General features: G+C 50.2%; 1 protein-coding gene and 1 pseudogene across 1 annotated transcript in view; one reads left to right on the forward strand and one right to left on the reverse strand.

Annotated features, from left to right (window-relative positions):
• Window positions 1-16,366, reverse strand: part of CCDC53 (Coiled-coil domain containing 53) — a 34,505-nt gene that overhangs the window by 12,706 nt on the left and 5,433 nt on the right. The window contains exon 3 of the mRNA XM_084584459.1: window positions 698-979. Coding sequence (XP_084440585.1) covers window positions 698-979 — 282 coding nt within the window. The remainder of the gene's footprint in view (window positions 1-697; window positions 980-16,366) is intronic.
• LOC146175049 (uncharacterized) lies at window positions 1,662-3,228 on the forward strand (annotated as a pseudogene).

Here is a 16,366-nt window from a genome sequence, read left to right on the forward strand (position 1 = left end):
TGAAATTTCGTGCCATTCTGAAGAGACGCGCTTACGTGGAGGCGCAGGTATCTTCTAGAACACACAAGAAGTATTAAAAACTGTCTATGCTACAAATTTGCGGAGTGAATGAAAACTGACTGCAACCGTCACATTGTGCGTTGTTTGCGCTGACGCATCCGTGCGGTTTCCGTTCCTCCACGCGATCACAACAGACGAGTATAATTTGATCTCTATCTTTGCTGGGACGCTGACGGAAGGCCCCCTGAAGACCTTCTAGGACTTACAAGAAGTGCTGCAAAGTTGTTTACACTACCATCTCATAAAAGAGAGAATGAGAAAGAGGATTGTGACCTTCTCATTTCCTCCGTGCGATTGTGACGGAAATGCAAAATTTAATCCCTATCTTTGTTGGGACGCTAACAGAGGCCCATGAAGGTTAATTTATATCTTTCTTGATGCTCTCTCAGCTTATTCACACTTGGAGGGTGTCATTGTTCTCTCATTTATTTAGTTTCATTGATGCCATAATGACCATACCACTCTCCCTATATATCTTTCACTCACAATTCTTCTCTCCTTTTTTTTTTTTTAAATGAACAATACGTAAATTTGAGACTGCAGGTAAACTTTTTTTCATAAATGTTCTACACTCAAAGGGTTAAGAACCACCCCGAAGTCAGCCACCACTCTTGCAACCCTTTTTTGAGTCACTTACAACGCTGAGCATCTTGAAGTACTTTGAAAACCTAGGATCCTTGGAGACCGTGTTCGTGGGCGCAGCTGCGGGCTGTGCTTTTGGCCCTGCTGTGTCGGCTGCCTTCTTTGCAGCTTCCTCTTTTGGGTCAGTGGTGGGGCCATTGGCCTGTGGCTGTTGGCTGTGACTCGCCACGGTGGTTGCTGCTGCTGCCGTCGGCACACCCTGACCGTCGCCTGCTTCTGGCCTGGCCGGGGCAGTTGCGTCAGCAGTCACATTCTCCAGTCCAGGGATGGAGGAGAGCTGAGCAAGCAAGAAAAAGAATACAGCAGAGCTTAGGCCTTCTGCTTTCTGTGCACAGAATGAATTACAAAAAAGTGCTGGCAACCACTGCCAAGTTTCATGCTTCTCTCTATCGGCATCTTCATCACAATGCCAGAGTTAAAGATACAGCTATTTTACTACATTACTGGCACTATTTTAAGCACTTTTCAAACTGTTCCTAACTCATCTGATAATGCGCCATTGTACATACTGTGGAGGTTGCCACTAATTTATAATGCCACTAGTTGCTGGCTCCCTCTGGACAAGGTTCCTTGTATATATATATGCAGACATTTGAAAGGGAAATGAGGGGCTCGTGATTATAGAATTTAAAGGGGCCGACAGTCTACAAGTGCAAAGCAAAAGCTAGGTTTTTTTTTTATGTTTTGTTGTTGGTATTTAACAATAATTATTCTTATGGTCATTATCAGGATAAAGAATATTAAATGCAAAGTGGAAGAAAAAATAATGTGGCGATATATATATGACAACGAAATAAAAGCGGGAGTCTTCTTTCATTCGGGAATCAGCTGGGCCTCTGTCTTCACTTCTACGGCTCCTGCTTATCCCCTCGGGACGGGGGCCGTGACTGAGCCTCGCAACATGGTGTCAGAAGTGCCTACTACCCCAAGCCTCGACACACTCGCCTACCGCCAGCTTCATGCCCGAGACCAACGTCGTCGACAGCGCGACGGCTAGCGAGCAGCTTAGCGTGAAATGGTATGGCCTCAACTTGTAGCCGCCCGCACTGTTTGAGTTTACTAATCCAGGAAGTTGACAGACGTGGCAAACCCGCTACGAGGACTACGCCGCAGTTTCTGGACACAGTCAAGAGTCTGAGGATATACGTGTACACTCACTTGTATACTGCATGGGCGCAGACGCTTGCCCTCTCCATGATACGTTCTTGCTCGATGTACTGTCACTCGCTTTACCTCCCACTTAGTTCATCCTGTGAACGAGCTCTATTAATCTTCGTATTTCCACAAATGTATTCAGTTGCCGGACGAATGCATTGACAGTTACTACGCTGAACTCTGCCGGCTCGTGAAGCGTTGCAACTACCCATCCACCAAGGGAGAACAGCTAGTATGCGACCGATTAGTCGTTGGCCTACGTGATGCTCAACTCTCGGACAAGCTGTGTCGGAACTCAAAATTGACCCTCAAGGATGCCTGGACGCAGGCGCGTCAATCAGAAGACTCAGATAAAAAGCAAAAGCTGTTTCAACTCGGCAAGCCAGCATTCCGCCGCCGCTCCGATTTGATGTCACGGTTGTCACAAAGGCCGAGCCCTGACGCGAGCCGTCAACGTGCGATTTTTGTGGTCGGGCTCCTCCTTCACGCATCAACTGTCCGGCTCTAAGCTCAGTGTGTAAGTTCTGCAAAAAAAAAAAAGGACACTTTGCCGAAGTCTGCCGCTTGCGCAAAAGTAGGAAAGCCAAACTCAGCTGTATTCAACTTCTCGTCGTCGGGACATCCACCAAGGCAAAATTTGTTGATGTAGCAGTTGACAACTACACTGCGCCATTTAAAGTCGACTCGGGAGCTGAAGAATCCGCAGTCACAAGAGACTTCCATGCACAGTTAGTACAACTTGACAAAGTGGACACTCCGCTCGCAGATCCCGGAGGCCAACCACTATGCGTGCTCGGCTCGTATTGGGCACAACTTCAATGGCAGAAAAAAACTAGCACTCAGAGACTCTATATTACCCAGTCTCTCACTGTACCTCTCCTTGGTCTGCCAGAATTACAAGCTTTACAAGCTGTTAAATTTCTCGAGGAACTCGAAGCTCCCGAAGCCACACTGCATGCCGAGCTCTTCTGTGGACTTGGTACACTCAAGAACGAGTACACCATCCGGCTAAGACCAGACGCAGTACCCTTTTCACTAATGGCGCATTCGGTTGGGGGGACGAGAGCAGAGGCGCCGAGCAGTACAGAGCAGTACAGGAGCACGCCGAGCAAGGGTGTAACTGTGCTCCCACGAGGGACAGTTACACCCTCTTTGCGTGTCGAGAGCAGTGCGCTACGACCATGTGACCGCACCTCTCTCCTCAGCATTTTCCACCTGGCCGCAGCGGTGGCAGTTGCAAACCCGAAAAGAGGCCGACGCTCTGTGTAGAACCACTTGCTTTCTATGCCTTTGTTCTCACAGCATGGCGATCTACCTCCTTTCGCCCTTTCGACGCCAGCAGCAACTCCCAAATATGCATATAGCACCTGAGCAATGCCACGGCCGCTCGATGGAAGCGCACTAGGTGCGGCCTGCTACGTCGCCCGAAACCGGCGGGAGGCGCCTACTTCCAGTCGCCACCGCTGCGGCGCCACCGTTCGGAAACAGCCGCGCGCGGAGAGCTGCACCTGGCTGCGCTTTGAGGGAGGCGTCGGCGTGAAAGAAGCCTTTTATTTTAAGGATATAAGAGCTCCGCTTCACGCAATTTGGCCACAAGAATTAGTACATTCTGTCATGTCCAGTGTGACCATGTCAGCACTTAGCGCTTGCTCGGCAATGGTGTATACTGGAGTGTACCCCGAAAAACTTATAGGGACGGTGGTTCAAGGCCACTCGATTGGAGAGCTCGCATTACCGTGATGTTGCATTCGGATCCAGTTTGTCACATGAAAATGTGACCCGGCTGTGAACAATTCGAAGCTGTTCAGCTGCCATGGTAGCCTAATGCATAACCACTTAATTAACTATGTCGCGAATTCCGTGTCATTTTCATACCATTTACACATTCCTGCATATAACTTTTATACACAAATTGACGTCAACCTGTTCTAAGCTGACAGCGCTATCCAATAAAAAAGGTGTCTTATTATGAGCAACCACTGCGAAAATGCGACATGCAACCAACCTTTCTATCTCATTGTGACAAATTTTACGGTGGAAATATGAAGACGTTTATTAGGTTAAATCTAGATGACAACCTGGGATCTTTGACTCATTTGGAGACCTTAAACTTTGTACGCCAGAACGCTATCCGCCATGGCTTCCCGCATTTTCAATGACCGGACAAAGTAAGTGCGCTTGATAGAGCCGGTCTGCCTCAAGGGGCCACGTATATGCGCCAAAAGTTTTTATTACTATTTTTATTGGCTGCTCGCAAACCCATACAATTTTGCTGGTTCGTAATTTTCAATGGAAGAACGCGCATCGAGTGTTGCTGTTGTGAAACTCTTAGCTTTGATCACAAGAAAGTTCACGCGTCAGAGTGCAACTGCAGCCAAGATTCAGCGAGCAACCGAGTACGCTTATTTAATGGCCACACAAAAAAAGGAAGTACCAATTGCATACGGAAAACCTTTCTTGAGAGAAGTTTATCCCATAGCCATAAACATCGCTCCACTGTTGACATTTCCAGCCCAGCTCGCTATCTGTGGGGGCAGCAACTTAACGATATCTTGCATAGGGCCTCAGCATGGGCACGATCATTGTTTTTATAGATTAGCTGCAGGTACTGTGTACAGTGAGAAAACAATGATGAAACCAAAAGTTTACACAGCTTGCTACTTCGCCGGACCTCTTTAGACTTCATCATCCTGTTAATGAAGGTGCTCGTAAGCTAACAAAGCTTGATTACCTCCTTTGCGGGGTACGTCAAGCCTCCATTGTCCTTGATTTTCATTAACCTGTAACTGGTCCAGTTGACTTATATTTCCTGCAACAGGCTTTTGCTCGACTGACATGTCGCCTCAAAACCATTACTAAATATCGCATAAATTAAGCAACAACCTGGTAGTGAAACAAAACTTGGGGTTCTTAAGTCTCCTTAAGGAGCATCGTTAGAGTGCCCGCACTTTGCTACCTGCTTATTCACCGTATCCCGTAATTACTGCCTCTGTCGCATATCATTAGAATGCAGCCTTAAGCCACCACATTATATGAAATAGCACCCTACACATAGCTATATAAAACCCCTGTTTACCGAAGCCGTACGAACGTGCCCTATAGGAGTATAGTGTGCCTGACTTGGGATCTAAGGGTCCTGCTTTCAATAATTCCCATTTCACCCTTACATCTTATTGACTCTGTCTGGTTTGGCAGCTCCTGCCACATTGAACATGTCGTGTTCTCATTGCGCCAGAGGTTTCTGGCTATATCACCAACTAAAGTTCCTCTTACCAGAGAGGTTTTTTCCTGACTTTCCGCCGACAGAGCGGGCGCCGGATTTTCTGTGGAACATGGCTTTTCATTTTATCACATCGGCTCAAATAGTCTCAACAGTATAAACAAATGTTGTATGCACAGGCTCCTTTACTTGCAAGGCCACGCAGACTAGCGCGGCAAAATTTAAAACAAATTGCATGTTTATATAAAAAAAACCTTTCGTAGCTTTTTCTTATATGTTCTCACAACATAACCTGCGAGAAAACCTTCTGGTGCTACCTTATCGTGTTCATCTGCTTCACAACACATCGTTAAAAATCCTAGTTCACGGCCAGCTCCCTGATAACTAAATAGGTTAAACAACGTGACGGGAACACACGAAAAGAGGACGACACAACTAGCGCGTTTGTGCCGTCTTCTTCTCCTGTGTTCCCGTCACGTTGTTTGCACGGTTAACCTATAATTAATCCCCAACAAGTCCAATCTGCTGTCCCTTGTAGCAACCCGCAATACATTAGTGATGCGGGAAAGATCCCACTTAGGATCTCAATCTACTCTGTCCCTTGTAGCAAATTCAATGGCAGCTGATAGGGCATTATGCTTCAGCATCTGGACTTTTTAACCTCAGCGCCGCTTTCATTTCAGAGGAAGCGAGTGCATTTCCACTCCTCGCTGCTGTCTTTGCCTGAAGCGAGCTCAGCAGATAAAATTAGAGGGACTCTTAGATGTCTGTTAAGCGGAGGACGGCGAAAGCCTACTCTTCTCCTATCATTTGCCTCTCATCGTTTGCCACAGTTCGTCATTTCAAGTCATCGTTTGATATATTGGTCGTTTCTCAGTCATCATGAGTCTGCCTGCGTAGTCATTGTAGTCCTTATTACACATAACTAAGCAGGTTACTCATTCAGAAACAGCAGTGGTCATTACATGTCGTCGTTTCATATATTGGTCTTTTCGTAGTCATTCACAGTAATAATGAGTCATGCCTAGCTATTAGTCATTACCACACATCGCTAAGCACTTTCTCATTTCTAATCAATTGCGGTCATTACATGTCGTAGTTTGATATACTGGTCATTACAAATAATTTTAGTCATTATTAACCATTATTAGTCATTAGCATTAGTCATTACCTCTATCAATGTCGATTTATAACTTCTATTGATTACCTATCACTATCAATCATTTTCATTCTTAATCTCCCTCCTTGCACGTCTGCTTTTGCGGCTGGCACACCAGTGCACAGATGCGACGTACAGATATAACAGGCACAGCTTCTGCGCTTAGATTTTCGCTCCAAGAGCCTAGAACGGCTTTCGCCTTAAAAAACAAACGCATCCAGACACAACGTTAACGTGCTTGCACACGCGCCCAGAAAGGAAGCAAACCGCGCGCTCAGAGCCGGCGACCCCGGCGGCGACGTGTCCCCGAACAGTGGCACCCTCAGCAGAAATAGCGGGCGCAACTGTAAACTCTCCAAGGACGCGCTTGCCCATTGACGGCGGCGCGACGCAGCAGGCCGCACCCAGTGCGCTTCCATCGAGCGGCCGTGGCAATGCTTTCCGTTCGCTGGGCGCCGACGCTTTGCAGCCGGCATTTTGATGCCTCGTTTACACTTGAGTATTTGGAGGCGCGAGCGAGCGAAATCTGCTGCTGCCGACACGCTCCTCCGTTTCCACTTCTGAGCCAACATATCACCGCCTTCGCCGCTTCGACTGCGAGCTCCCGTTAACTCTGACCCGACCGCTCGACTGCAGCTACGAATGCCATGAAAAGCATACAGCTATGCTAAGTGCCGAAGGAATAACGCATCATCATTCAATTCTTCACTAAATCATGGCACATTTAACCCATGTAATGTTGCAACATGAGCTTCAACGTGCTATTTGCAGGCATCGTAAAATAAAGGGACGCATTTGCCGCTCATACCAAGGAGAGCGCCGATCTTATTCCAAATGTCATTCTTCCCCTATTGCATCCTTCCCTATTGCGCTGCTCGCCCGGCGAAAAAGGGCTTCGGATAAAAAGGAACTGAAAGGTAACGACGCACCTCAAATACATTAAAAAAGCTAAAGAAAATTGATTTGTAGAAGAAAAAAAAAGATACCCCTAAGGTGATTCGAACTCACTACCACAGGGTCCCTAGCATTCTGCACTAACCACTCGCCCACGCCGTGATATGAGCGACCTGATATGAAGACCGCATTTATAATGGAACTTCACGTTTCGAGGTGTACAGGCCCATTGCTACCGCTCTAAATATTACAACTTCTTGACCGTCTGAGCTTGCTGCCTGCTCTCAGGACTTGAAAATAATGTTCTGGATACCTATGCTCACTATATTGTGCCCTGGAATCATTTTAACATGTGGAGTTTCACAGCGCTGGCAAATTTAGGAGCGCCGGCTCTTCGGTCATGCTCTGCTACCATGGACGTAATTTTCGCTGAACACTGAACTGTAGCACAAACATTCAAGGAAAAAAGGGCGACGAAGCTTAAAAAGCGGCAAGCGCAGCAGCGAGAACACTAGTTTGCTGATAACTAAATCTTATTTGTATGTAAACATTTTAGGAAGCGTTGCGATGACCGAGGGATCGGTTTGTTTATACGCAGTGCAAGAAGGAGCGCTAAAGCTTGTGAAACACGTAAAGTATTGTGCATTACAAGCGCTCTATGTTGTTTTTTTTTTCTTTCATGGGCCCATTGCTCAGTAAATTATTGTCTTCCTCGTTTTATCTATTTTTTTCTGCAGTTTATACTGAGCTATGGTGCGGGCTACGCTCTGATGTGTTGGCCCTGTTTTCAGCCTGCAATGAATATTTTGGCAGTAATAGTGTTAGAATGGCCTCACAAACAGCCGTGAGGATTGTCAGGCATGTAGACCACATTATTCAATTCCAGATTTAGTTGTACGTTAGTCGCCAGTGTGTCAAGAGACAGAGCTGCGCCCATCATCACCTCTCTCGAAACGACGTAACGAAACGTGGAAACTCTCGAAAAAAGATACACAATATAGCTTCACGGTGTCATGGCATCGAAAGCATTTCAGCTGTGGCTGTCACTTACTGTGAGCCGATGGTCGATTGCGAGTACGCTGTTGCCATGTTGTCCCCTGAGGGATGCTAGCCGGTCGACGCCGTGAGCCGCGTCGCCATGTGACTTCCTCTACACTCGCTTTAGACGAGGAAGCAGCCAAGAGTGTACTCAGGTGCTCTCAGCGGAGGAAAAGCCCTCCTCCTCTACCACTGGAAGCCAGTGATTCTATTCCTGCTCTCCCAATGGAGGGCACCCGCTTGTTCGAGAGCACTTTCGAAGTGCTCTCGAGTGCGCCTGCTCGCTCACTCGAATTTGCCATAAGTGTGCCCCGTAGGATTCCAATCCCACTGTGTGGCATCATACGCACTGAATTGAACAAACTGGAGAGTTAGCTTTCTCCTATATATATATATAGATGATGTGATGTTCCAGATGGTCCGTTGATCCGGGGACACGTTGCAGGAAACGGACGGGACAACTTTTCGAGCGCTACGGGCACTTTATTGAACGGGTCAAAAACACATTTTGATTTTGCGAACACAGTTCGCGACCTCCTGCCACCAGTCGTAAGTCGGCAGTCAGTCTGTCTACCCGTCTCCCTCTCTCTGTCTGTCTCCGTCCTGTCCTTTCTTCTCCCCAAACACCCGTATTAAATATACCCTTTCAACATCCTGGTTACCGACTTCGTGGCCAATCGGAGAAAAAGAGCTTCTTCGAGCTAATCAGAATGACAAAGCCACATTTCAAATAGCCAATGCAACATCGGCACCTCCGGGATTGGTCCTTCGCGAGCCCCGCGTGCCTCCCACCAATCGTTCGCCCTTTCCCCCTGTGGAGACAACGCACAGATACTCTCTCAAAATCAGGGGCGAGACAAGACACATTAGCAAAGACACATGAACACCCTTTCACTTTCACCAACAATGCATACACGTGAGAGGGCACACAGGGCTTCGCCCTTTCCCCCCTGTGGAGACGACGCCCAGATACTCTCAAAATCAGGGGCGGGACCAAACAAATTAGCAAAGACGCGTCCACTTTCACTTTCACCAGCAATGCATACACGTGAGAGGGCACACAGGGCTTCGCCCTTTCCCCCTGTGGAGACGATACACTGATTCTCAAAATCAGGGGCGAGGCAAAACAAATTAGCAAAGACACGTGAACGCCACTTTCACTTTCACCAGCCATGCATACACGTTCAAGGACACACAGGGCAGCAGCTGGCCGTAAGAAGAGCGGGAAAAAGAAGAGGATTTATTGCTACCACCTCATCGACACGGGCTCCGTTTGCGGCGGCGATGTTCCGTCAACCGACAGCACCGGATGTGCCCTCCCGTTCTCCCGCGTCTTGGCCGGCTGGGCGAGAGCGCCGCGGGGATATTTATGTTCACGCGAGAGTTGACAGTTCGACGGCGCGGTGCGCGCCTTTCCGCTCGAATTCTACGAAGGCATCGCATTAGAAACGGCACCCCCGGCTCGCGCCGCGCAGCCAGAAACACGAGACCGCTTGTGTGTAAGCGGCGCGCTTCCCGAGCGACCGTCCGTTTTCGTGTTGTGTTTTGACCGCTTACGGTTGCGTCGGTGCCGTCCCATCGGTAATGCGCTGAGCAGGGAAGTCATAAACCTTCGCCCGTTATTGGTCTGAGCTGACAGGTTAAACGACGACGCGGTTCGCTCTCCGCAGACTCCGCGTCGCCGGCACGCCTGACTTGTACGGATCTGTTTTTGAAACTGAAACAACGTGTGCTACTCGTAAGACGACCATGGATTTCCCACGCGGCTGCAACAGCAACCAGCACACTCTTCCGGTCGCACAGGCCAAAGGTCACTGTAGCGTGCACATCTGCAGGCCCCTTAAGTGGTACGAGCGGCAGATGCAGCGCGAGTTGTTTTCCTCGACAGTCATAATTCTCGCGTCTGGCGCCGAGATGCCTATTCTGTCTCACGGTCCGACCAAAACCTTCCAAGGTCTCAGCCCCGAACTCCCGGTCAAATAACCTTTCCTCGCGTATTTCAAGTTCAACGGGCGCCCGGACGCGGACTCATAAAAAACCCCTGACAACAAAGTTAACAACCGGAATGAAAAGACAAACAGAAGCGAGCTGGCTGTTTTGGAGTGCTCCCCTCCTCCACAACGGCCCAGCAACTTAACACCTTCCCACTAAGAATGTTGTGCGTACACTTGCTGTCCGCACAACACTTGTCCCGCGCTACGTGGAGAAACATTTTAGGCATACAAAGCAAAAGCGTAAACAAAGCTGCGCCCGTCGACGTGACCATGGGGTCTGATTTACAAATCTAGAAAATCTAGGAACTTTGCCACTGAAGCGCCACACAACTCCGCGCCTCGCTGTACCGGCTGACACATTACATCGTCGCTTACAGTGGTACAGCACAATTCACAATCACAGCTCTAATGAAAGAACAACAACAACAAAACAAGGCCGAACCTCAATAATATCGGACGGACACTGGTCACCACCACACACACACACAGTACAGTGCATTTCAGTAACTCGTGAACACAAAATCACCGTTCGCAAACATGTGTCACGCACGCACACATCAGGCAAGACCCCGTCCTGCAAGCACCAAGCGCGCCATATCAGTCTGTACCACACACAGGTTAACATGCCATAAACAAGAGGCATATGTCTATATACACCTATTCTCCTTTTTTTTTTTTTTTCATGTCATTATTCCGTGTCCAGTCTCGAAAGGGCATCAGCGCACTTGTTGAGGGAGCCTTTTATATGTGAGAATTTCAGGTCGTACTTTTGAAGCGCCAGACTCCATCGCGTGAGGCGGGCGCTTGATGACGTTGATCGCGTCAGGTACGTCAAAGGGTTATGATCAGTGACTACATTGATCCTTGCACCAAACAGCCACGTGTCCAGACGCCCCAGAGCCCACACGATAGCGAAGGCCTCTCTCTCGATCGCAGACCATTTTGCCTGCTGCGGCGTGAGCTTTTTGCTCAAGAACGCTATTGGCCTTTCTTTTCCTTCATGCTCCTGCGCCAAACATGCTCCGACTGCTCTCTCCGAGGCATCGGTAGTCAAAACATACTCCTCCTTCAGATTAGGCACGGTTAATCTGGGCAGTTTAGCCAATTCGGCTTTTACGGCGTTAAAAGCGCGCTCTGCATCCTGGCTCCAGGGAATCGTGTTCGGCACTCTCCTGTTAGTGAGATCTGTTAAGGGGCGCACCAACTCAGAGTAGGCTGGAACGTAGTCCCTGTAATAGTTAAACAGCCCTAGCGCGCTGCGCAGATCCCTTTTCGTCACTGGCGATTTCAGCCTCAGAATGGCGTCAACCCTTTCTGGGTCGGGCGAATGAACCCCGGATCCCACCACATGCCCCAGGTACCTCACGCTGGGCTGTGCGAACTTACACTTGGCCGGGTTAATCGTCAGGCCGACCTCTGAAATTGTCCTCAACACCTTATCCAAATGTAGCAGGTGTGACTCCCACGTCTGCGAGTACACTGCCACGTCATCAATGTAAGCGCAGGCATATCCGCCGTGCCCTTGGAGGGCTTCATTCATAACTCGCTGAAACGTGGCCGCTGAGTTGCGCAGCCCGTATGGCATTACCCGCCACGCAAATAGTCCCTTCGGCGTAGCGAATGCCGTGTACTTACGAGAGGCCGGCTCTACGGCGATCTGCCAGTAGCCTCGCGTCATGTCCAGAATAGTGATATATTTAGCGCCGGCTACCTCGTAGAGCAGCTCCGTAACGTTACCCATAGGAAAACTATCTGCCTCCGACACGGCATTCAGCTGGCGATAATCGATGCATAGTCGCACTGTTCCGTCCTTTTTCGCTACACAGACTATCGGGTGTGCAAAGCTGCTCTCTACTGGGTACACTAGGCCCCATTCTATTAATTCTTCTACCTGCCGTTCGACCTCGGCTCTGAGTGCGACGGGCACTCTGTACGGGTAAGCCTTCGCTGGTTTCGCGCCCGACACGAGGTTGATCTTGTGCTCGCCCAGCTTGCATTGTCCTGGCCTATCTGAGAAGGCACCGGCGTGCCGCGCTATAACCTCCCTGAGCTGAGTCACTTGGTCTGCATTGAGACCTTCCTCCTCCTGTAATATATCAGGCATGCCGCTCCCGTGCCTGCGGGTGTCTGGGAACGTTTCTACACTGCCGAACTCCGTGTCAGACTCAAATATCACTCCGACATTGTTTGCGCGAGCATAGTATTTCCTCATGCGGTTTGCGTGCACCCATCGCTCTGACCCGTCCTTAAACTGAATGATATAGCTATCCGGTCGCTTTTGTTCTTTGACTTTAGCCGGGCCTATCCATTTCGGTTGCATTTTGCTTTGCTGGCCTGTCTCAAGGATTAGTACTTCTTCTCCAATGTTGAACTCTTTAGCACGGGCCCGAAGGTTGTACTTTTTCGCGTACGCCCTTTGCAACTGGCTGATCCGCTCATCTGCCTTTTCTGCTGCCTCAGTCATCTGCTGTCGGAGCTCGACCAGGTAAGCAGCTGCCGCCTTATTCAGACCCACCGGGGGTGTCCACATACCGGTCCAAGTTTTTTGTAGAATAGTTAGTGGGCCTTGCGGAACTCGTCCGTACATCATCTCGAACGGGGATGCCCCTGTTATCTCGTGCGGCACCTCTCGATACGCCCAGAGCATGCAAGGGATAAATCGGTCCCATTCACGCGCGTGTTCATGTATCACATGTCTGAGCATCGCCTTGAATGTCCCGTTCCAGCGCTCTACTATCCCGTTACTCTGGGGGTGATCGGGCGTTGAGAACCTCATTTGTATGCCAAGGCGCTCCATCAGCTCTCTAGTTAGATTTGAGGTGAAGTTCGTCCCCTGATCGCAGCAAATGAGCTGTGGAACCCCAAGCCGCGAAAATATGTCCACCAGCGCCTGACACGTTGCTCGGGCGGTCAGAGATCGCAGTGGCATAACCTCGGGCCATCTCGTACACAGGTCTATTACACAGACAGCGTACCTGTGTCCTCGCGCTGAAGCGGGTTCAATGGGGCCAATGCAGTCCATATATACTACTTCCAATGGTTCTTGTGGACGCGTCAACGGCGTGATAGGCACCCTGTCCGTGGAACGCCTGTTTGCGAATGTTTGACAAGTGTGGCACGTCTGGCAGTGCGTCTTAACGTCGGCAGCAAGCGTCGGCCAGAAGAATGCACTACGTATGCGCTGCTTGGTCCTCTTTTCAGAAAAGTGCCCCCCACATGGCATATCGTGCGCCAATACAAGCACCTCCTTACGACGATTTTGCGGGAGGACCAGCTGCTTACACGGCCTACCGTCGACTACCTCCCGGTGTAAAAGCATCCCCTCCTCTATCAGCATGCCATGGGTGCCGCTGCGCGCTTGCTCCCATGCATCCGCTAGAGATGAGTCCGCTCTTTGTTCCTCGGCAAATCCGCGCTCCGCTGGGGCCGTTTCCACCGGAGAAGTGACTTCAATTTGCATCGCTTGAATGTCTGCAGGGGTTCGCACGGCAACCTCTTCAATTTCGAAATCTAGTGCAGACGCGCTCCTCTCGTCAACATCATGCTGCTCGGTTTCACTCTCTGCCCTTATTATTCTATTAGCCAATTCAACTCCCTCTTCCGTTACTTTTCTCAGTCCCTGAAATACATCGGGGGTCAGTAGAGCGTCCACTCCTTCGGCCAGATCGTCAGTCACGGCACAAAGTATTAATGTTTGCGGGTCCGCGCTACCGTCCTCCGTGACCAAACCGAGAGGGACGTACATAAGATCGGCCGGCACAGTGTGGCCAAACGCTCCACGCAGTCGCACCTTCCCTGAGCCCTGCTCTCTCGCGTCAACCGGGACAACGCTTTTCTCAGTACCGTTATATCTGCCCCTGAATCAAGGCAAGCTTGGAACAGATGTTTCCCAGAGATAAGCTCCACCCATGTCAGCCTGGACTCCTGTGCTGTCCCGCTTGTTTCTATCTCTCTACTGGCCTCCAGCTCACACGCTGCTCTCGCTGCCAGTCTAGAAACCTGGGGATTCCTGCCTGAATCCTGACCTGCTGCCCCCTTTGGTTTAGTTTGCGGACAGTTTCTCTGCATATGGCCGAGGCCTCCACAGCCAAAGCATCTTGGGGCCGGTCGACGTTCATATCTGTGCTCGTTATCGGCTGATCGGCTGCCTGCCTCTCGCGGATGGCCACCGACTTTCTTAGGTGCCTCAACTGTTCCCTGGCGGTGTACAAGCTTGCTCTCCTCAAACTTCTCAGCAAGTTGGGCTATCTTTGCAGGCTTAAACCACTCTTCGGTTTCATGCTGCAAGACATATGCGCGTAGCTCGTCCGACATCATCTGTTTCGCCCGGTCTGCGACCACCAATTGACGCAAGTCATCTAACGTAGTGATGCTTCTACTACGGAGATAGTAATCTAACAAAATTTCCACTTTGGTCACGAACTGACCCCAGCTTTCGCTGCCCTTACGACATGCATAAAGTCTGCGCTTATACTCTTCTGGTGTGAGTTTCAACTCAGTTAACACTAGCTCTCGAATTTCTCTATATGTGAGTACCCCCTCGTTGGACTTGTTGCCTACCAGCGTGCGGCTCCTTTCATTTAGAAAAGGCAGTATGATTTGGCCAGAAACCGAATCAGGGATTGAACAGTTTCGGAGCATGCTTTCTGCTGTCTTAAACCATGCAGGCGCAAGTTCGTCTGACTCGGGCATTGGCGCAAGGACCGCTCTAAGCTCATCCGCGTACACTCCCAATCTCGTCCTATCAGCGCGACCTCCACCCTCGAAGGTTCCAACCTCCATTTCGAGTTTCTTCAACTCGATTGTCAATTTGAGCCTCTGTATCTCGAGCTCCTTTTCTCTGAGCCGCATGACAGCATCATCGCTGCTCGCGGCTGCCGTGCTCTGCTCCCCCTCCGGAGCGTTCTGCCCTTCCGAGTTAGACACATTCTGGGGATTAACAGCATCTGTTCCCACACTCCCAGATTCCTCTGCGCGTTGAGACTGAGATCGTGTGGTGACCGACATGACTGCACTCTGAGCAAACAGGAAAGGGCCCACCTGAGTTTCACTGACGTTGTCCCGCGTCGGTCCCGAAGAATGATGCCGCAGATGGCCTGCACCTCGTGTCGGCTCGAACTGGCTCAGGCGTCGCTAGGTGCTCTCGTTAGGCGATGTCCCCGCAACCCCGAGTTCGTTCTCCACTTCGTCTCTAGTGGCCGCTTGAGCGACGGAGTCCTTCCCCGCCGGAGCCGCCGTTGCGATAGCTGTTCGTCGTCGTATCTTCACCCGGGGATACTGCTCATCGTTGCTCCGCCACGGTCTGGTGGTCTCCTTCCAAGCTCCACCTCTTCGCTTCCTCGAGCTACGGAGGCCTTCTCGAAGACGTTTCTTGTTTACAGCAAACGCCCAGGCGTTGTGGTTTTCAGCTGTAGCTGTGAGGCCGCTCACCAGGATGTCGCCGCCGTCCAAACCGTGACTGCAGGACCTCTCTTCAGGGTGTCCTCCTCCTCAGCTTGTGCCCCGTAGCGCCGATGTCCTTGTCCGCTCCGCAGAAAGCCGCCGGATCGTCCTGCTCGACTGCGCCAGTTAGCTTTCTCCTATATATATATATAGATGATGTGATGTTCCAGATGGTCCGTTGATCCGGGGACACGTTGCAGGAAACGGACGGGACAACTTTTCGAGCGCTACGGGCACTTTATTGAACGGGTCAAAAACACATTTTGATTTTGCGAACACAGTTCGCGACCTCCTGCCACCAGTCGTAAGTCGGCAGTCAGTCTGTCTACCCGTCTCCCTCTCTCTGTCTGTCTCCGTCCTGTCCTTTCTTCTCCCCAAACACCCGTATTAAATATACCCTTTCAACATCCTGGTTACCGACTTCGTGGCCAATCGGAGAAAAAGAGCTTCTTCGAGCTAATCAGAATGACAAAGCCACATTTCAAATAGCCAATGCAACATCGGCACCTCCGGGATTGGTCCTTCGCGAGCCCCGCGTGCCTCCCACCAATCGTTCGCCCTTTCCCCCTGTGGAGACAACGCACAGATACTCTCTCAAAATCAGGGGCGAGACAAGACACATTAGCAAAGACACATGAACACCCTTTCACTTTCACCAACAATGCATACACGTGAGAGGGCACACAGGGCTTCGCCCTTTCCCCCCTGTGGAGACGACGCCCAGATACTCTCAAAATCAGGGGCGGGACCAAACAAATTAGC

The sequence above is a fragment of the Amblyomma maculatum genome, chromosome 11 (assembly GCF_055883805.1).
Source record: "Amblyomma maculatum isolate TAMU_Amacu chromosome 11, ASM5588380v1, whole genome shotgun sequence".
Classification (NCBI taxonomy): domain Eukaryota; kingdom Metazoa; phylum Arthropoda; class Arachnida; order Ixodida; family Ixodidae; genus Amblyomma; species Amblyomma maculatum.